Below are 22,283 nucleotides of genomic sequence, written 5' to 3'. Positions count from 1 at the left end.
GTTGAATTTGTCCACTCCGTTAGATGTCCAGAATCTAGTGTCACAGTTTATAGGAATGAAAAGTCGGGTTATGATTTATTTGTTTGTCTCTATTTAGAATGTGTTGTTTAGATTTGTTTCAATAGTATTTTCACTCAAGTTGTCTTTGAGAAAAATGCAAAAGAATTGCAACTGCAAACAGTTTTACTGATGTACCTTTCATATCAGTTAGTGTGTCTTTACCGTTATCACATGAGAAATACACCAAAAAATTCACAGTAAATACACCAGGTGGCTGGTGTGGGAGAAGTACCAGGATGTTGTCAGCCATATTGTCAACGCCAGCTAAGCAGAAGCCATGAGAATGAAACTAAAACCAAGGTAAGGACCATACCTGTGAAATGTCGTAACAATTCCATGTCTTTACCGATGTCCTAAAAACTTGGTGAACATAATTACTTTGCTTTTTAATGAACTGGGCATGGTGTATGCATGCAGAACACTATCATTTACTGAGTGCCAAGAAATACCATCTACCAATGTCAAAGGCTGAGGTGGAATGTTGTGTCTTTACCGTTAATAAATTTTGTCTTTACCGTTATAAAAATGACCCTGGAGCCTATCACAAATATTTAGAGAAAGAAAGGGAACGATATCAGAAAAGAAAGGCACAAGGAAAGATTCCAAATATTCACAAGCTTTCAGAGAGGGAGCAAAGGCAACTGAGAAGAAAATGGAAGCTCAACCAACGAAAGCAAAGGAGCAAGAAATTCCAACAACTGGAAGAGGATCTGCCAAGCACTCCCCCACCTAGCCCAGATGCTGATGAATTTGGTGAACCACAACCAGGACCATCGCAACCATCAACACAAAAGAAAGCTGGCAGGAGAAAGACGCAAGCCCGGGACCGCAAAGCATACAGAACAATTTTAATTAATTATGTTTTCATTAAAGTTCCAGCTAAGATATTTCCAGGCAGTGCTAGTGTTGCTAATTAGAGATAATCAGAATGCTTGAATTGCATTTTGTAAATTATTCATTTTCTGAAAGTGTCTTTACCGTTATTTGCTGAATTATGTGAAAATGACCCTTAAACACAATCAAAGATTGACATAAATCCATTATTCATGCGTGTAATCCTCGCCTCCGATGGGGAGATATTAAATGTAACTATATGCAGATGGCGGTGGGAGCGAGACGGCTTCGTTTGTTTGCGGTTTGCACTTTTCTCACCGCGCTCAGCTATTTCTCGACATCAAGCGAAGCTAAAGCGTACTTGCCGCCGCAGCAAAACAGAAACAAAACAAATCCCACGAGCAAACGAACGGAGAAATAATCAGGTCATTAAGCCTTTCTACTCCCAGTCAAAATGGATTGGACATCCCAATCACACCACCACCGAGTGGGAATTGAACCAGAACCACACCATCAAACCTTGGATAAAATATACACTCACTGAAATTGACATAAAATCAGTGATTTTTTTTCACTTTAAATTGAATTTAGTACTTCCTGGGCTAATAAAATGTGAATATCCCAGATTATCCGCCCTTACGTGTTATGTAATAGCCATTGTTTTACAAAGATATCGAGAATAAGCTGCTGTTTACACGCAAGTCATTACATTAACCTTAATTTGCAACCTGCTAGCACGCTACCCACGCTAGCCCACGCTAACCTCTTGTTGCCATGATACCCTTTTATTAGCTAGCGCAGCGGTAGAAAGCTAGATGGGGTTGTGATGTCACAACCAGAATAGCTAAAAAATGTGGGTGTTCCTTAATGCAGGGGTGTCAGATTCAGGTTGGTTCGCGGGCCACTTTAATATCAACTTGATTTCACGTGGGCCGGACCATTATAGATATAATATTTAGATTTTTTTAATAAATGGATTAAAAGAGCTGAATTAAAAGCCTTGAATATTCCGTTTTTTGTAGATCTAAAACAATGTTTATTTTAGCTTTTTTATATAGATTTTTAGATTTTACAAAATGATTTTTGAACTAAAAACACAAAAAATTGATTAAAAAATGACAATTATTGATTTAAAAGGGGGACAATCAGGAAATATAATATTTATCTATACCCTTCATTTTAATTTGATCCTAAAACAGAAAGTCGGCACTCATGATTCACTTTCCCGGGCCACACAAAATGATGCGGCGGACCAGATTTGGCCCCCGGGCCGCCAATTTGACACATGTGCCTTAATGCCCTGTTTTGGGTGGAAAAACTAACAAATTGTAAAGAAAAAAAACAGCCAGATTTGAACGCCAATTTAATTATTTAGATTTTTGTCATCCTCATCATTTCACAGCACCTTTGACCTTTAAATCAGTGTTATGATATTCCAAAAGTGTTTTTAAAAGCGGAGCCCTAGCTAGTGCGTTTATCCATTTAGTAATTGTAACGTTCTTATCGGCGTTGACCCACTTTTCCTCTCACCTTTGTTCCCTTTTCCTCTTTTTCTGCGCACGGAGACGTTTGCCCCCAATAAAAGTCAAGCGCGTCACGTGATGCAAATTGACGCGTGTGAATCGCTAGCGTGCGCGCGCACGCCCCGTGTCGCTCATTGTCATGGCAGCCGCGGAGAGGATATTTGCCTTTCCCCTCCCGCTCGCATGACAACGTGCCGTGATTGAGGTCAGATCGCGCCGTAAATTATGCATCAAACCGGGCCGGGCTGGAGCCGGGCTTCTGTTTAGTGGAGCAGAAGACACACTTTACGGCTCGTCATCTTTTTTGATGCGGCCGGGGAGGTGCGTGGGTTCGCCGCCGTGCCCGGCAGGAGGTCGGCAAATAAAGCGGTGCGGCCCAGTTGCGGGGACGCAACTTGGGCGCTGATTAAAAGCGGCTCCTCTCGCTCGTCTAATTGGATTTCCCGTGCTGGAGAAATGGAACGGCGTCTTCTAATGAGTCAAACAAGCTAAAATTAGTCACTTCCATTTCTGGATACCATCAGCTTGAGTTCGTATAGCATAGCGGATTTATTGTAGCATATCGGAAGGCAACGCCACGATGCTAGCTAAATTATTTCCAACTTGGAACCAGCGTCTGTCTGAATTTTATTGCGAAGCTTTTCCGATAGACACGTCTATCATGCTAATTGTGCTAACGTTACTTAGCGACTTCTTGGGCGCTACGGTGAAAGAATTCAACTCGCATTTCTGAGATCGAGGGTTCCTGTGAGAAGTTTGTGCGTTCTTCCCGTGTCTGTGTGGGTTTTCTCCGGGTACTTATTATCCCCAACTCTCCGAAACATGCACACAAGGCTAGCTGGTTGAACTGGCAAATCGCGGTTTTATTCTAGCTCATTGTGCTAACGTTACTTAGCGACTTTTTGGGCGGCACGGTGGAAGAATCCATCTCGCAGTTCTGAGATCGAGGGTTCTTGTGAGAAGTTTGTGCGTTCTACCCGTGTCTGTGTGGGTTTTCTCAGAGTACTGATTTCCTCCCACATCCCCGAAACATGCACGCTAGGCTAGCTAGTTAAATTGGCGACTCAATTTAGGGCAAGGGTGTCAGACTCGGGTTGGTTCGCGGGCCGCTTTAACGTCAACTTGATTTCATGTGGGCCGGACCATTTTACATATAATATTTAGATTTTTTTTTTTATAAATGGATTAAAATCCCTGAAAATATCAGTTTTTTATATATCTAAAACAATGTTTATTTTAGCTTTTTTTATATATATTTTTAGATTTTAAAAAATGATTTTTGAACTAAAAGCACAGAAAAAATGGATTAAAAAATGACAATTATTGATTTAAAAGGGGGAAAAATCAGGACATTTAATATACATCTATACTCTTCATTTTAATTTGATCCTAAAACAAAAAGTTGGCACTCATCATTTACTTTCCCGGGCCACACAAAATGATACGGCGGACCAGATTTGACCCCGATCCGCCATTTTGACACATATGATTTAGGGTGTCTCTTCCCACAGCCTGTAGTTGGCCGGGCTAGCCTCCAGCACCCCTGCGACCCTAATAATCGGTCAATATGGGACGACCGTCGTTATCTAATTGTCTTTTCAGTTGCTTTGGTGTCGTCGGAACACAATCATTCACTAAAACTACAACTAACATTAACTACAAATGCATAAAACGTTTGAGTTGTCCGTCTCGCAAATCTTTTTACGCTCCTTTTTAAAAGAACAAACTCCAAACATCTCCAAATAAAACCACCCAATAAAAAGCCAGCTCGTTAGCCCTGGATGAGCCTGAGGAAAGTGTCCCACGTGTGGTTGCATTTAAAGGCCGCTACTTTCTCATTCGCTTGGCAAGAATGAAAGCTCCCCTTTCCCCATCCAAAATTCCCAGACAGCCCCCCCCCCCCATAAAAAAGACCCCCAGGCGCACGTTCTCGTCAATATCCGCACGGAGATTTTCGACGGCTGACGTGGAGAAAAACTCCGGCGATAACAGCTGGAGCGATGCCGTCCATTGAAGTGGGGGAGGGGGCTTTTATGGCTTTTATGCGGGACACTATTAACAATGAAGACTCATTGATTCAGCCACCGCTGTGGCAATGAGGGAAATCAAGAGATGACATTAAACGCCGTCGGATCGGTCGCACGGTGGGGATAGCCACGCGGTTGTCTCGTATATTTTACGGCAGTCATGTTCCACCGCTAATGGGAAATAACACGTTATTAGCCTAATTGCCGGAATCACTTTTAACCATCCTGGCTAAATGTCAATAAAATGCCCCGCCCCCCCAAAATACAAATTTTCTGGTCTTTTTTTTTACTATTATTTGGGGAAATGTGTTCCAACGATGATCTATTTTATCACACAGGAATCTTAAATACGGGTTATCGTTGGTTAGGGTGCGAAAAAAAAATGTTGGATGTTAAAAGGTCAAGGAAGAACAGCTGTGATTCAAGAAATTGTTATATTTATACCAAACATGCTATTTGTCAGTTTATATGTGTCAGATGCAGCCCTGCAAGTTATGTCAAAGAGCTCGAAAAAAAGCAACTGTGTTGCATAATTCACATTGCCGGTGGCCTGCGTGCACGTTTGTACGCGCGCGTGCTCGCGCGTGCACGTGGAGGTAAGTCCATGATTTGTGGGGAAACAGCGCCGTGCTGTGGACACATTAAGTAGTGCAGCATTACCCCATTTCGTCATAGTACTGTAAAACTGATTAAAGCGGAAGCGTTTACGCTGCTCATCATAATTTAGACGGATATTAAAACTCAAATATCAAAATAAAAAGAAAAAAATCACATGACTAGCTCATCACCGGCGTCAGTTTTGACTCTGAAATGAATTGGACGTCGATTGCTGTCAATGGCGGAGAATGAGACAATAATAGTCTGCTATAGAAAGTGAGTATAAATTGTTTGGGCAGGATTTTACGATGAGAGCATTTTACTAGTCGACTCAAAAAAACATTGTTATGGTTTTGTGATTGAGACAGCAATTGCTGCAACTATAAAGCTGTTTATTTTCCTTGAAGGACAATAGTTCCAAACTGGCTGTTATTGGGGGAAAAGCGAAGAAAAGGCGGAAGATCACAAGTCTCTCATTTCTTTAGAGGAACCATTTGACGGGCCTATTAACTTTCATGTAACATTGTTTCTTGTCGGCATCCACAGCTTGCTTGCCTCTGTGTGTCATTATGTGAGAAATGGCCTTTCATACTCACTCTCTTTACTCAAGTCCTGGAAGGCACATACACTATCTCACTAGAAAAAACGCGTGCAGCCGACGTCATTTGAGCTTTTGGAAGCAGACACATCGCATGGAGTCGCAGCGTCTCCTCCAAAAACGCCTCATCTCGGACTTATTACCATATCTCAACAACATCTTTATATTTTAGCCCAATATTGCGGCTTCTGCAGCAGTTGCGGTAATAGCCAGCCTCGAAATTGAGCAAAACTCGCTCAATAGCAGCATGTGAGGAATCGAACTTCCAAATGGGATGGATACACGCCCGAATGGTTGCAAAGGAGGCATTTTGAAGGAGCGTTTGAATGGAAAAGAGGGAGACTTTGAAGTCCCTGGCTTTGTGTACCTTCCAGGACCTGCGGCGATCCTTTCAAGCCAGCAAGTTTGGAGAGCGTGTTGAGTTTAATCAATTCATAACGTCGCGATGGAGCCGAACTCACTCAAGGTAAAAAAGCCGCCGCGGAGCCCTTCTCCCTTTTCCCCCTACCCCGCTTTTAACGTTCACCCCCCGCCTCACCCCTCCGCGAGGTCGTTCGGCGTCCTTAAACGCCTTACCGCCGCCAAAACTTTGACATTTATCGTCCGTTCGGCGTCGGTTTGCATCCGCGTCCAAAACGTCGCCGTTCAACGGCTATTAATAGCTTAGCATGCGGGGCAAACCAAACACATGAGCGAGAGGGACACGTTTGTTTACACGCTCTTCGGTTTGTCTTGCCTTTCTTAATGTCTTTTTATTATTATTAATTGTTGTGTCTTTTCTTTCTTCAGTGGGTGGGCTCGTCTTGCGGCTTACACGGACATTATGTATTCTACAAAGCCTTTAAATTCGCCAGCCGGGACGCCGAGGCTCGGATTCTGTCGCTGGGGGACTTTTTCTTGGTACGCTGCAAACCGGACGAGCCCATCTGTGTCGCCGAGTTGCAGCTCCTCTGGGAGGAGAGGACGAGTAGGCAACTTTTGTCCAGTTCCAAACTTTATTTCCTACCCGAGGACACTCCCCAGGGACGCGACGTCTCCCACGGAGAGGTAAGGTTGCGCCAATATACGGCTTTTTAAAACTCATTCTCTGAGGTTGACGTGCTTAGACGTCCAATCGTTTTTGCCTAGCTCGTCCTCCTCGCAATGTTTGTTGACGTTTTATTGCTGTTTACGTGAGTAAACGTCCCATCTAATTCGACCGGGAAGAGACGGCAGCTGTTTGTCATTAAGTGCTTGATTTGTTGACTGAGCTTTCGGTTGTAGAGGTGAAAACATGCCAGTTTTTGTTAATCGAATTAAAAATAAAATAAAAATTAGTCTGTTTTGAGGTGAAAACATGCCAGTTTTTGTCAATCGAATTAAAAATAAAATAAAAAAAAAGTCTGTTTTGAGGTGAAAACATTCCAGTTTTTGTAAATCGAATTAAAAATAAATAAATAAAAAATTACACAATCTTAAAAGAAAAAACAGTCTGTTTTGAGGTGAAAACATGCCAGTTTTTGTAAATCGAATTTAAAAAAAAAAGTACAGTCTGTTTTGAGGTGAAAACATGCCAAAGTTTTTGTAAATCAAATTTAAAAAAATAAATAAAAAAATAAATACAGTCTGTTTTGAGGTGAAAACATGCCAAAGTTTTTGTAAATCGAATTAAAAAAAAATTACACAGTATCTTTTGAGGTGAAAACATGCCAAAGTTTTTGTAAATCGAATTAATTAAAATAATAATAATAACAGTCTGTTTTGAAAGTATAACTCCTCCTATCAAAGGCAGCCAACGAGTTAATTGCGTCCCCTGGCCCCTCCCCCCTGCAGCCCCCCTCCATTTCTATCCCTGGCATATTTAGTGCATTAATTAGTTGGCTTCGCGGTGTTTGCTTTGCCGTTTTTTTTCCTCGCCATTGTGCAGCGTGTGCACTTGCCGTGGGAATAAATCCTCCGTGTCGCTCGATAAGCACGCAGAACACATTTTGGGGACGTTCATCTGGCGGAAATTGCACAATAGATGTGAATGTCATGCGTGGTCTGCAGATGGATGCTGGTGGGGGGGGGTCGTATTAGCCACGTATGGATACTTATTTTTGGATCGACTCGTATGTCGGGACGGGTCGTGATTTGTTACGCTTCTTTTGTATGTGACATGTCGTAAATCAACGACTTTAATGTCTATTTTCCATGTACGTTTAACGATGCGCTGTATGTACGGACCGTTAGGTTCGTAACGTCGAACCAGTTATGTTGGAACAAATATGTCGTACACTAACTCATTTTTGTCATGATGTCAGTGATGATTGGGATCATTTGACTGTAAAGCCGTACAAATATGCAAAATTGTTAAGTTTTAGTGTGCTATTGGGGGTGATAGATGAATCGGAGTTGCTTTAAAATGAACACTTTCTACAGCACATGTGTCAAAGTGGCGGCTCGGGGGCCAAATCTGGCCCGCCGCATCATTTTGTGTGGCCCGGGAAAGTAAATCATGAGTGCCGTCTTTCTGTTTTAGGATCAAATTAAAATGAAGAGTATAGATGTATATTAAATTTCCTGATTTTCCCCCCTTTTAAATCAATAATTGTAATTTTTTAATCCATTTTTTCTGTGTTTTTAGTTCAAAAATCATTTTGTAAAATCTAAAAATATATTTAAAAAAAGCTAAAATAAACATTGTTTTAGATCTATAAAAAACTGAATATTCAGGACTTTTAATCCAGTTCTTTTAATCCATTTATAAAAAAAAAAATCTAAATATTATATCTAAAATGGTCCGGCCCACATGAAATCGGGTTGACGTTAAAGCGGCCCACGAACCAACCCGAATCTGACACCCCTGTTCTACAGTGACCACACGTTAATGTTATTTATGACCATATTTCCATGTACAACAATAAAACTAAGTAAACAGATCAGCAACCTTCTTACTGTTGTAACTAGCGTTGATAGTCCGTGTCAGTAGCGGTACTCGATGCAGCTAGTTTTGGAGTGTCACACAGTATTGGACTGATTGGATCCGATTTGACCCAGTTGTAACGTTGTGCTTTTTAACTGCTGTAAATAATACCACCAATAGGCAAACATGTCCACTGGCTGGGACCATGGCTCTTTAGAAACTCATCATAGTAATGGAGCATTATGTAATACTTGTAAACATAGCATTTGTTGAGTGGGTACCATCCAGGCTATGAGATTACTACAAAAAAACATTTGTCATATATTGGTTGCGTTTAAAAAAAATACTCTGCTACAAATATTGCTCAGTATTGGCGAAACATCGCTTGAAAAAAATCCGATTGTAAGTAAAGAAATCATGCAGACATTAAATAGGATTTAGTTTTTCTCCACTCTGGCTTTTACTGCAGACTTTCATCCTAATAGACTGTGAGAAATGTCCAAAGTCTGGCTTGTTTGTACAATAAAAAAAGGAGGATATAGTGCATTGCAAAGAGTATCTTATGCAGATGACTTAAAAGCAAACAAACGTGACATGGTGTTATGATGCTAGTTCAAATGCTATATTCACTTGACAGCTGTTTGAGGATAGACAACTAACTCTATTCTATTCAGGAATGGAACCCTTGTCATATAGGAGATATATACTTGTGTCGTTTCATTGGCTGGCCGGCGTCATCGAACGTTGTCATTGTCTGTCGGGACCGTCGTAAATCGAGACGTTGGATTTTAACGGTGTATTTTGGGCCCTCTGGATTGATGCTTCTTTTAGTGGCCAACTTTTCACTTGTGTATGAGAAGGTTGGTGTTTGATTGATTGTGTGCCACAAGCCAAGAGGCCCGCTATTATAGTTGTAGTTTTTCTGAAATGGTTTCAAGGAATAAACAAAATCAGCGTCGTGCTTGAGTTAGCATACACCCCATCAATCAAGTTGGGATTATTATCTCATCTCATTTTCTGAACCGCTTTATCCTCATTAGGGTCATTAGAGATCATGCAAACTCCACACAGGTGGACCAACCTGGATTTGAACCCAGGACACTAGAGCTGTGACCCCGTCGCGCTAACCGCTAACCACTCACCCCACCGCGCCGCCCTGGAATTTTTATATTCCCCTATATTGCTATTAAGCGACCTAAAACTAGCCTTTAATCATGTTCCATCGCCTATTTATTTACCTATACATGCAAAATTTATTGCATTGTCATTAGATAAAAAATAGTATTGACATTATCACAACCACCCCAATTAAAAAAATAAAATAAATGTAGCAAAAGCAAATGTAAGTAATCCTTTATTTGGAATTTATACTGAAGAATACTGAATTGTATCGGTCTCTAATAAACAATAATATCAATCAATAATATTAATGTTCATTTACCAAATGTTTATTTTTTTTAACTGATCAAATGGTGAACTTGAAGTAAGCGAAAAATTTGCTAAGCTTTTTAGAGGAAGCAATTTTATTCAACAATTAATTCAAACTATCGCCACTCAATATTGCCCTTAAACATCCAAAAGTTGGAAGTTTCCGATACTTTTAATAGGCAAATAACTCATAACCATAACCAATGACTTGGGGACTGAACCATTGCATAATGATGTGGACAAAACAAACAACTTGGGGACTGAACCATTGAATAATTATCTCTAAAAAAACAAACAATAGGAAAAGCGACCATGTTTGGACAGATGGGTTCATCCATTCCTGGATTTGATTATTTAAAAAATAAATAATAATAATTTAGCTGGAGCTCTCCAACCATAGCATAGCTAGTAAATAGTATAAAGAAGAAAATATGTTTGATTTTTTTTTTAGTGGGTCACCCAAAAATGATGCGGTAACCCCCCTAACCCCAAACTGGGACATCCTCCCACGCCCCCAACCACCGAAACATACATTGTCGTAGCTTTTTATTTTGACTCAACGACATCTTAAAAGCCTTAAAAAGAAAGCACTTTTTTTTGCATGCACATTCCTCCCTCCCTCCTCGTGGCTCTTTATTGGTCGATTCTCCGATGCCCGTTGATGTGTGCGAGCGTGCCACAAAGAAAGCCGTGTTTGTACTCGAAGTCTTCCGCTCAAGGTTTACTTACATTCTTTCCTCTTGAGTAATAAGAGCGAGCGCCTATCACGTTTCCCTTTCATGAGAAACACGGCTATTTATGGCCCCCGCCCGCCGCAGCTTACACAAGCCATCATCTTTGTCACTCCGACGCCTATTAGCGGCCCCCGGGTCTCATCTCCAGCAGAAGACCACCCCCGACTTCTCATTTCTCCTCTCTTAATATTGCCCTTAAACACACGGCCATTATTTAGGAATCACTTAAAGGCCAGCTTGCGCAATATATCTGGGCCGCCCCTCCCCATTGGCTACACTGGAAGCATAAAGGTCCAATTTTCACGCCCCCGCCCCCAAAGGGAAGAATGGAAATCATCTTTCCCATAGTTTAAATGTCAGCACAATGCTATTACGACGTGTCAAGGCGGTTATTTTAAGTTCGCGCTAGTGGAACAATAGTCTAATAACGGGAAAAATTGAGAGATATTCGCTGGACAATGTGAATAAATCTTTTTTATTTTTATTTTTCATTTTTTTAAATAAAACCGGCCAGTGTTGGGATTGCTAATCATAGCCAAAACGTTTAGGGAGTTCATTTATTATTTAAATTTTGTCTTATTTTAATTTAACTGAAACTGTATAATGACATGATCCATTTAAAAAAAATTGAATACATTCATTAAGCCACATGTGTCAAATTGGCGGCCCGGGGGCCAAATCTGGCCCGCCGCATCATTTTGTGTGGCCCGGGAAAGTCAATTATGAGTGCCGACTTTCTGTTTTAGGATCAAATTAAAATGAAGAGTATAGATGTATATTTAATTAACTGATTTTCCCCCTTTTAAATCAATAATTAGAATTTTTTAATCAATTTTTATGTCTTTTTAGTTCAAAAATCATTTTGTAAAATCTAAAAATATATATAAAAAAAGCTAAAATAAACATTGTTTTAGATCTATAAAAACGGAATATTCAGGCCTTTTAGTCCAGTTCTTTTAATCCATTTATAAAAAAAAAATCTAAATATTATATCTAAAATGGTCCGGCCCACATGAAATCGAGTTGACGTTAAAGCGGCCCGCGAACCAACCCGGGTCTGATACCCCTGCATCAAGCAATTATTGATTGAACTGCATGAATTAAAAAATGAGAGGATTTTAGGGATATTCATTTTCTGTGAGGTTAATCCTCACGAGGGTCGCGGGGGTGCCGACTATGGAAAGTAGGTGAGGGACATTTTGGGAAGAAGTGAAAAAAATTTGACAAAAATAAAGTTGTGGGGGATTCACAATATGAGTATTATAGTGAGAATAATGTCATATGATTAAGCCAAACTATTATACAATAATTTAAAAAAATAAGAAATATATTTTCCATGTGAGAAAGAAGTCGCAATGTCACAAAAAAGGTTTTGAGAATAAATACTTTTATTTTATGAGGGCAAAGATGTCAGACAATGACAGGAATGTGGTTATACTGTTCGGGGAATTAATATAAAATACTCCAACTCAAGGCACAGTTATTATTATATTGACAAAATGTCATATTGAGGAGAAAGGAAACTCTTACGTAAATTACCGGTACGATAGTAGTCATTTAAAAAAATGACTTTTTTAAGATTGTGATTTTACTGAATTCTCTTTCTATTCTGGGAAAATGCTAAAACTACAATATTAGGATAAAGTCATGCACAATCATAAAATATAGTACAGAAAAAAAGCGGTTATTTAAATGAGTATGACTAATCAATTTGCAGTTTCAGGAAAAAAAATGGACAATTAATGTGAATAATGAAGTGCTTTTGTCTTTGTTAAATTCCATTTCCTTCCTTATCATCATCTCTCACAGAAAAGCAGAAATAGCAACGCATATTTTCTCTGATTTGCGCGTCGGGCTTATTAAGCGTGATTTATATTTCCGTCCGTTTTGGGTAAACTAACTTGTCAAGTCAATCCATTTTGACCAAAGAAATCTATGAGAAAAAAATGGTGACAGGGCAAAAAAAATAAAAGATAGGACGCCAAAAAGCAATTTCCTCCTCCTCCTCCTCCTCCTCCTCCTCCTCCTCGCTTTGCATGAATTATGCAGTCGCTTGCATCACATGGCATCTCCCTTTGAAAAGCATTTTTTTTCTGGCCCGTGTGGGCGTGATGCGTTCAAGTGCTTCCGGAAAATAAGCCTTCGTTACTGTACGTTGCGACACAAGCCGACCGGTCCCGACAAGCCTCGACGACCTTCGCCGAGCGAGTGAGCACATTCCGCGCGCTCGCTTGACTTTGCCAAAAAAACGGCGCCACGCCAAAATAAATTGGCCACGGTGGGAAAATGTAAACAAGGCAAGGGATTGACCTTTTAGCCAATTGGAAGCTGTCGTTAGTCAGATTCGGTGGTTGAGGGGGCGGCGATTAAGGGAAAAGTAAAGATGCGAAATAAAATAAAAATAGATGGTTTTGAAGTTGGCAGTTTTTTGAGGGAATTCAAATGAAGATTGGAGATATATTGAGAATATTTTTGATGTTTTAATATTTAATAATTTTTTTATGAATACTGAATATTCAGTTTTTTATAGATCTAAAACAATGTTTATTTGACCTTTTTTATATATTTTTAGATTCTACAAAATGATTTTTGAACTAAAACACAGAAAAAATGGATTAAAAAAATACAATTATTGATTTAAATGGGGGAAAATCAGGAAATTTAATATACATCTATACTCTTCATTTTAATTTGATCCTAAAACAGAAAGTCGGCACTCATCACTTACTTTCCCGGGCCGCACAAAATGATATGACGGGCCAGATTTGGCCCCCGGGCCGCCACTTTGACACTTGTTCCAAGACATCCAGCACAGACCGAGCTGACTCGAACTCAGTTGAAGTAACGGGGGTTGGGCTACGAGAAGCACCTGACGCCAATCCACTGATTGCACTTGTGACATACTAGTATTGTGGCAAGGCGTCCTCTTTATGAAAAGCTACATTTTGTGCAATAGTTTGTAATGAAAGCCTAGTCTTATGGGATGCTATGCCGTTATCAAATCAAAAGCCTTTATTGTCATCATACACAGCTGCGTATAAATGAAATGGGTGAAATATCATTCATAAAAGTTGCTCTTAAATGAGTCAAAATGGTCAAAAGTTTGCACTTTGATGGCCCATGTTTGAAATAGGTCAAAAAAAAAAGCCTTGAACTGGCTCTTGACAGTTTATACCAGGCAAGGGTGGCTTTGCAAAGGTGACAAAGGCACATACATAGGTGAAAAAGTTGAATCAACGGGGGCTGGGCTACGAGAAGCACCTGATGGCAATCCACTGATTGCACTTGCAGGACACTAGTATTGTGGCAAGCTTTCCTCTTTGGAGGTTGAAACCAAAGCACTCACTTTTGCCCTTTTTTTTAGTTTGCCCAGCCCTGTTAAATGAATGCCTAGTCTTATGGGACGCTACATCTTCCTGCATAAATCCAATGCTTCAATTTCTTGCAGGGGCTTTTACTTCCTAAAAAAGATTCAAATAATTAAAAAAAAAATCTAAAAAAAAACCCACCAATATTTAGGTTTTTCCCCCAATTTGTAATCTAAAATTGAGAAAAAAATGTATAAATTGAGCTGAAAATGTTTACCGGTCCCCTTTTATTTTTCAAAGTGCTGGTAGAAAAATCACCAAGTCGTCATACAACAACAACAAATTAAAATATTCAAAGCCGTCGTTTCAGCTTACTGAAAAAGGTCAAATAAAATCCTAAAATTTTATTAACTTTTCACAATACAAGTGAAATCACATAGCAAAATATTCGGAGCAAAATAAAACATCATATTACCAAACAACAAATCCAAAATAAAGTCAGTTTCTGGGAAATAAGTAGCTATAGGAATGAGAAAAAACTCATGAAACGTGACATATTTTTTTCTTTTCCTCAGTACGACGTGTGGGAAAATGTAAGGCTGTCAGTGACATTTTTAGCGTCCTCGCGGGGGGCTGATTAATGGCCGCCGAGTCGCTCGCCGCCGTGTAAATCCGTAACCTGACGCCATCTCCCATTAGCGCCCGCCCACCCCCACCATTTGATAACATTTCATCTCAAAGGAAGTGCGCTACTTTTTAACGAGCACCGTAATTGCGACGCTTTACGAAAACGCAGTCTCGCTTTTCTGGCCTGTTTTCGATTGGCTCGTAGTCACGGTCATAAATCACAAAATAGGATGCCCGTTATGTCAAAAATTGAAAGCACCAACCTCGATTTTGACGTTTGTTTCCTTTGCTTAAAAACAATTCCACTTTTTATGAAAGCGAGTCGCCCCAAATGGATGACATACATTTGCTCTGTGATATCATTTCATACATGTTTGTTTACCTTTTGGGTTTTGTTGTGTTTGGACGCTTGTTCTTTTTTGGCCAACTTGTGACCTACTGAGCAGTTGCTGTATTTTTTTTTTTTTGCTTCTGTCACACGGGGTTAAAGGTCATCTTTCAAAGGCTACCCGCGTTAAATCCAGATGGTTAAGAAAAAAACAGCGCTCGCTATTAGCGCCATCTTAAAAAACTATCATTGCATGTTAGCATGTAATGCTATGTTACTAGTCAGACTTGTATAAAAATCACATTGTAATATCCTGAAAAATACACAAGTTTTTAGAATTATAGTAGTTTCACAAAGAAAAAATATTTACTGTATTATTATTATTTTTTTGAGTATAATTCACACTAGACAAAATGGGTACAAATGGAAAAAAATATATATAAGTCGCACTGGAGTGTAGATAGCATTTTCCAAAATTAAAAAAGTGTAACAATTTAATAAATTAGGCGTACATGTTTATTTTTTAATTTTTTGTCAAGTTCTTGAAAATTAAAAAAAAATCAGTTTATCGCAGTTTTGTCTGAAAATGAAAGTTGACGAGAAAAAAATTGATAACAAAATGATAAAACAACACATTAGTAGAAAACTATGATTTTTTAGATTTTTTTGGGAATTAAAACATTAGTGCTATGAGAATATTTAATTTATAAACACAGGAAACCACAAAAACGACGTCAGAGATAAATAAAAAAAAATAAGTACAATGTCATAATACTAGCTCATCAATGTTTCAATTGGACAAGAATAAATATATATAAAATATTGTCTTTTATGAGACTGTATCAATCCTGGAATTTTAGCAAAATAGACAATTTTTAAAATGATACATTTAAATTCACGAGTCGGCATATCTGTAAAACAAATGTAAAATTTTCCACCAAGATTTGTTTGTACTCTTCCGAAGAAAAATGTGATGATTACTAGCATGATGATGACGCATTTGTTATCCAGTTACTCCTTTCCGATGACAGATGTTAAAACGGTCGGTTGTTTTGTCATGTTTGCGTCAACATTTGCACAACGAGGTCATCCACCGCAAGTGTTTTTTGACAAATATTTGCCCATATTACCCAAGTCCCAAATAGCCGGCGCGCGTACCTTTACACTAGCGCTTCTTTTTTTGTTGACACGCCAGCGGGAATAACAACTTGACTTTCTTTCATAACTTAACGACGTCTATTCTTTTCTCTTATCGGCCCTCATTCCTTTCTCTTTTTCTAGCCGTCATCCACGTCTTTAATGTGACTTAACGAGGAAGTCCGTATAGCTGTTATTCTTCTTCATTGTGCGCGCCGGGGGGCCCGACCCGCCGACCTGCCGACCCGTCCCGTTTACCGGCCCCCCGCCACCACTGGTGGAATCCCCCCCTCTCGCTCTTTAAACAGCCTTTTGTGTCTAAGCGCTGGGCCGTTATGACGGACCCTCCGCCGGGGCCTCCCGATGTCGTCGTTAACCAAGTGACAACGTGTCCAAATGCCCATAGATTGGCGTACTTGGTTTCCCAAAAGGGTTAGCGCTTAGCTAGAGCTAGCTGGGAAATATGAGGAAAAATTGTTATTATCCTAAGAAAAAAATGATCAGTCTATTGTTAATTATCACATTTTTGGTGTCAAATTTGAAACTTCAAACTTCTGTAAATAAATGATTTTCCTCCTTATTCAAATATGAAAGTAACTATGATATCTTACTTTATAAGAAAAGAGAATATGAAAAAGTATTTTTCTTGTTCTGTTGTGCAATGAAGATAAGATAACTCCTTCCTTACACTATGAAAAGTAAAGAATAAAACTCGACAAGCATTTAAAAAAAATTCCCTTCAAACCAAAAGTTGTGCAATATGAAATAAAAATAATAATTAACTGAAGACATCATTAACATTGGCAAGCAGACTATTTTCAGCCTCAAAAAAAGAAAATAATTACCGCACTTATGGCCATTTACAAAAAAATAAAATAAAAAAGAGAATTAATTTTAGATTTTTGTACGATATCAAGTCAGAAAAAATACAGGGTGTCATCAAAGTGGGTTAAGGTATTTACCAGCTATTTAAAAAAAAGAAGAAAACGCCAGGGAGAATTCACTTGGATCTTTTAGTGTATCGGCTGTGTTGTCCTGCATCTCAAAATCGCTTATTTTGCCCGTTATTGTCCTTTTGCCTTCATGCTACATGTTAGCCTCTATTGCTAACATGCTAAAAACACGTTTCCTCATCATCCTCTTCTCCTAAGCGTTAATCTGGAACTAGCGTTCATCTCGCAACAGCGCCCCCATTCTCCGTGGTGGTCGGGTGGTGTAATTACAGTTTAAAATGATCGAATTTTTATTACAAGTTTTTAAAAATATTATTGTTGACAAAAAATATTTTACGTTAAATGAAATGTAACGTATCATGTTTCTTCTCGGTTTACGTCAGTTGCAAATAGCGACGTTTTACCGGGATTTAGCGGCCCCTTCGATCTGGTCCCACATTGTTTTGCGCTAGCGTGCAATAACGCGCCCTCGCCGGCCGTCCGGGCTTTTGTCAACAAGCTCTTCTTCTTTCTGCCTTCATTGACAAACCACTCACGCCTCCGTGCACTCCAAATGATTATTGTAACCTTTGACTAAAAGCAGGCACGCATGATAAACTCTGGCTTCTTTGTTAGTCATTTTAAAAACTTTTCCGCAAACCTTATTTGGTCACAATACGTTTTAAACGGCTCGCCTTACTCGTGGGAATTCAACTCTTTCCATTTTGTGTTTTCGTGTGGAAATATTCCCTCTCTCGGGGAAGGAACTTCATGCAGTACTTACTTACTACGTCATTTTAATTCAACATATTTTGTTGTGTAATATGGCTCATTTCCTATTGTGTGTGTTTAAGAGTTTATCTTAAAATGTCATCAGTGTTTGACTTTTTTTTTCTCTTTCTGTCTTTAAAATGACGCGGCCAAATGAGGATAATCATTTGATGACAAAAATGTCAGTCTTTCATAAAAAAAAATGTAAAAAAAATAATTTTATTTAAACAACCCATTTCAAAAAAGAATAGAAAAATCCATTCGATAAGAGTAGAAAGGAAATAAAAATCTTAATATTGTGAAATATTGACATGAGATTATGACCAAATTCCGACTAGCTGCACTTCATGGTGTTTGCCCTTTGTTTGCTGGGATAGGCTCCGGCACCCCCGTGACCCTGGTGGAGATAAGCGGCATGAAAATGATGAATAAGCCATTTTTATTTTTGCTCCAATCCCAACTCTGGATGCCTTAATTGAATTGAATACTTTTCTAATATCATTACACAAGTATCATGAGATTTAAAGTCCATAAATAACAATCATAAATAATCAATAAATAAGTTGTCGTCTGAAAGGACCCATTGTGACTTTTGTGTCTCGTAATGGTGGTTCATTCTGGGCTGGAAAAGCGCCGGCTTGAAAGCTGCAGAGATTCCAAAAGCAGCTGACATAGCACTTTTCTATCTTTTTTTTCGCCAGTGTCACCTTACACGTACCGATGCCTCCCCCCTGCCGAACCTCCCTCCCTCACTCCCTCGCTTACTCACCCCTCTCACACAAAGCCTTTGAAAAGTTGTATTTTCCCTGGAATCCAAACAAGTTGACGGCGTAAACGCAATCTCCAGATAGAATAAAAGATGAGTCGCTGTGATGCAAACGGCGCACTAAAACTCCCTCCCATCCATAAGATCAAAGTGTTTTCACGAGATGATATGCTTCTAATATATAACGCTGACTTTTAATCAAAACGACCTCTCACCTGCAGGCATTCTTCAGCATTCCATCGCAATCATCAATAGATAATCAAAAGACATCACTTTACCATAACCATGTTGTAAGCGCTAATAAGACAGTTTGTTTGTAAAAACAGATCACTTTTAAAGCCACTTTAATGAATCACACACACAAAAAAAATACTTTTCTTCAGCAAGAACAAAGTCCCGATTGGACCGTCTTAATTCAGCGAGAAAATAAGTCGAAAGTTTGAAATTTGTCCATCATTTTCTTGCCTTTTTTGGGGGGATAATTGCCAGGAAATTTTGTTTGGAGGCAGTCGAGCCAAGGCCAGTCATGTAGAGGAAATAGTTAGATAGATATGTTGTTAGATAGATAGATAATGAAGTCATTTTGTGTTTCATTCTGTTTCTCTCTCGCTCTGTGTTGTCCGTGTCAGCGCGTTCGTTACTCAATTACTAATCTCCTCTGGCTGGCTAAATTCCTGCGCTGACCTCTCGGAAGTTCAGCGGGCTCAACCCTGTGGCCAATGGCAGCACCTGTGCATGTTTGTGTGTGTGTGCGGTATGGAAAGAAAGACCCCCACTCATCGAAGGCCACGGCCGGCCCCCAAAAATGCCCACTAAATAGGGAATACGGTAATACCTCGAATATCGTAGTTAATGTGGACCAGTGATCATTGAAAAATCGCAAAGTAGGGTCACCCCTGTTAAAAATAAATTAATATACTTTTTTTAAAAATTCGGTGCTGAGTCCTAGTAGCAAGAGTAGCTTGTGCTTATGAGTTTCAGCGTGGATTTTCATATTTTTATGAACTTTAAAAAAACAACAATGAAAATTATTATTTACATTTATTTTTTTTAAGTTCATAAAGATGTGAAAATCCACACTCAAACTCATAAGCGGAAGCCACTCTTGCTACCAGGACTAAGCACTAAAGTGGATTTTCACATTTTTATGAACTTTAAAGAATATATATATTAAATATTTTTGTTGTTGTTTTGATCAAGTTCATAAAAATGTGAAAATCCATTCTGAAACGCGTAAGCAGAAGCCATTCTTGCTACTAGAACTCAGCAGTAAAGTAAAAAAATGTAATAATTAATAGCAGAAAAATATCGCAAAGGAGTGAATTTGCGATAACTGAGGGATTACTGTATATTGTATTATCTCTGCTTGGAATTATTAGCGCCAGCTAGCAAACTGGGATGTTATTAAGAAAAACGTTTTTATTAGGATTAGATTTTTAACCAATGAATCCGAGGCAAAACGTTGTTTACAGCGATCGTTGTTTCAAAGTGACCTTTCTAAAACAAAGGCATTATGAGTTATTGACTATTCTGGTTGGGACATGTCAGGAAATAGTTAAAAACTAAAGTTGTTATTCCAACTTTGTCCTGGATTTCCAATTGTTTTGACTAGAAATTAGCACTGGTTTCTTCTCCCAAAAGCCCCTTTTGTTTTCTAACTATCCTTCTTATTTACAAGTAAAAATCGAAGTCTTACTGGAATTTCTCTGGCTTTTCTTTGAACCTTTTCAATGCTACTCCAGTAAAACCATGACTATTAAATACATACGGCGGTTTTATCTCCATATTTTTGTGGCGCCTATTCAGCCAAGACTTTTTACTGCCTGAAGGCTTGTCAAGTTGTTACTCAAGTAGCTCTTGTTGTTTTCCCTCTTGTGGACACTAACTTCGTTGGCCCTATCTGGTATTATTCATCAACCGATTGTCTTGAAACTTGTTAGCGACGTAGCATGGGACAGTAGCTTCCTCCTTGTAGACCAAGGGTGTCAGACCTGAGTCAGGTCTGACACCCTTGGTCTACAAGGAGGAAGCTACTGTCCCATGCTACGTCGCTAACAAGTTTCAAGACAATCGGTTGATGAATAATACAATTGGTTCGCGGGCCGCATTAACATCAAATCGATTTTTATTTGGGCCGGACCATTTTAGATATAATATTTAGATTTGTTTTTAAATAAATGGATTAAAAGAACTGGATCAAAAGCCCTGAATATTCCGTTTTTTATAGATCTAAAACGATGTTTGTTTTAGCTTTTTTTATAAATATTTTTAGATTTTACAAAATGATTTTTGAACTAAAAACACAGAAAAAATGGATTAAAAAATGACAATTATTGATTTAAAAGGGGGAAAATCGGGACATTTATATACATCTATACTCTTCATTTTAATTTGATCCTAAAACAGAAAGTCGGCACTCATGATTTACTTTCTCGGGCCACACAAAATGATGCGGTGGGCCAGATTTGGCCCCCGGGCCGCCACTTTAACACCAGTGTTGTAGACTGATTTGTAATTTTCTCTCGCCAGGCATTTAATAATCAATTGTGGATTGTGGATCTTGATATTATAGTCCACGTTGGGGCAGTTTTTTGGCAATATTTCTCGTCTACTCGTTGAAATATTTCAAAGCGTCGCCTCGTTTTTGAGGCAGGAACGTCACGCTATTCCGGAGAGTTTGGTTCCAGTCAGTTGGCGGGCGCCATGAAGTTGGGGGGGAAAAAACAACAACAATTATCTCCACTTGAGCAGCACAAGTCTGTTCACGTCACTCACTCGCAGCGCGGCGCATTATGTGCCGTCAAAGCAATAACGTCCCTGAGTATTGTTATCGTGCCGCTGCAGTATTTACATGAATTATTGATGGCAGAAAGAAAGCGGGCTCAATTTGGCGGACGGCTTGTACTTGGCATTCCAAAGTCGGAATTGTACAGTACAAGGAATGGTTCAGATTGCAGTCAAGAAACCAGATAGGATAATGGACAAAATTGTCCACGGTTGAATATGGAGACGTCACGACAGCTTGTCATCCTTGAATGTTTTTTTTTCCCATCATTCTACGACGTCTTAATGCACAGGTGTCAAAGTGGCGGCCCGGGGGCCAAATCTGGCCTTCCGCATCATTTTGTGCGGCCCGAGAAAGTAAATCATGAGTGCCAACTTTCTGTTTTAGGATCAAATTAAAATGATAGATATAGATGAATATTAAATTTCCTGAGTTTGCCCTTTTAAATCAATAATTGTAATTTTTTAATCCATTTTTTTCTGTATTTTTAGTTCAAAAATCATTTTGTAATATCTAAAAAATATATAAAAAATCTAAAATAAACATTGTTTTAGATCTATAAAAAACGGAATATTCAGGGCTTTTAATCCAGTTCTTTTAATCCATTTATTAAAAAAAAATCTAAATATTATATCTAAAATGGTCCGGCCCACATAAAATCGAGTTGACGTTAATGCGACCCGCAAAACAACCCCAGTCTGACACCCTTGTCTTAATGTATAGATTAGAACTTTATTTCATCCCGTATTTGGGAAATTTCTTGGTTTCAGTAGCAAGACAGACACAGAAGACATTGTAGACCTAGCTAAAAAAAGATATAAAAGAGGGGATTTGATCTAATGGTAACATTACAAGTTGGACATGGATAAAATTGCTTCCCTAATTTGGCAGCAGCGGCCTGGGAAAATGTCAACAAATTTAGTGGTTGTCAAAACATTAGTAAA

The 22,283-nt window shown here is 38.9% G+C and overlaps 1 protein-coding gene across 2 annotated transcripts in view; it reads left to right on the top strand.

Moving 5' to 3' along the window:
• Positions 1-5,543: 5,543 nt before the first annotated feature.
• arid5b (AT-rich interaction domain 5B) overlaps positions 5,544-22,283 on the top strand; it is a 79,344-nt gene continuing 62,604 nt past the window's right edge. The window contains exons 1-2 of one of the 2 annotated variants that reach the window (XM_077612600.1): positions 5,544-6,105; positions 6,429-6,686. In XM_077612600.1, the coding sequence (XP_077468726.1) occupies positions 6,085-6,105; positions 6,429-6,686 (279 nt within the window). In that variant the 5' untranslated portion in view covers positions 5,544-6,084. The remainder of the gene's footprint in view (positions 6,106-6,428; positions 6,687-22,283) is intronic. The other variant, XM_077612601.1, reaches the window with a different exon arrangement.

The sequence above is a fragment of the Stigmatopora argus genome, chromosome 11 (genome assembly GCF_051989625.1).
Source record: "Stigmatopora argus isolate UIUO_Sarg chromosome 11, RoL_Sarg_1.0, whole genome shotgun sequence".
NCBI lineage: Eukaryota > Metazoa > Chordata > Actinopteri > Syngnathiformes > Syngnathidae > Stigmatopora > Stigmatopora argus.
The sequence above is the reverse complement of the archived record's forward strand: the minus strand, read 5'-3'. Positions and strand labels throughout refer to the sequence as shown.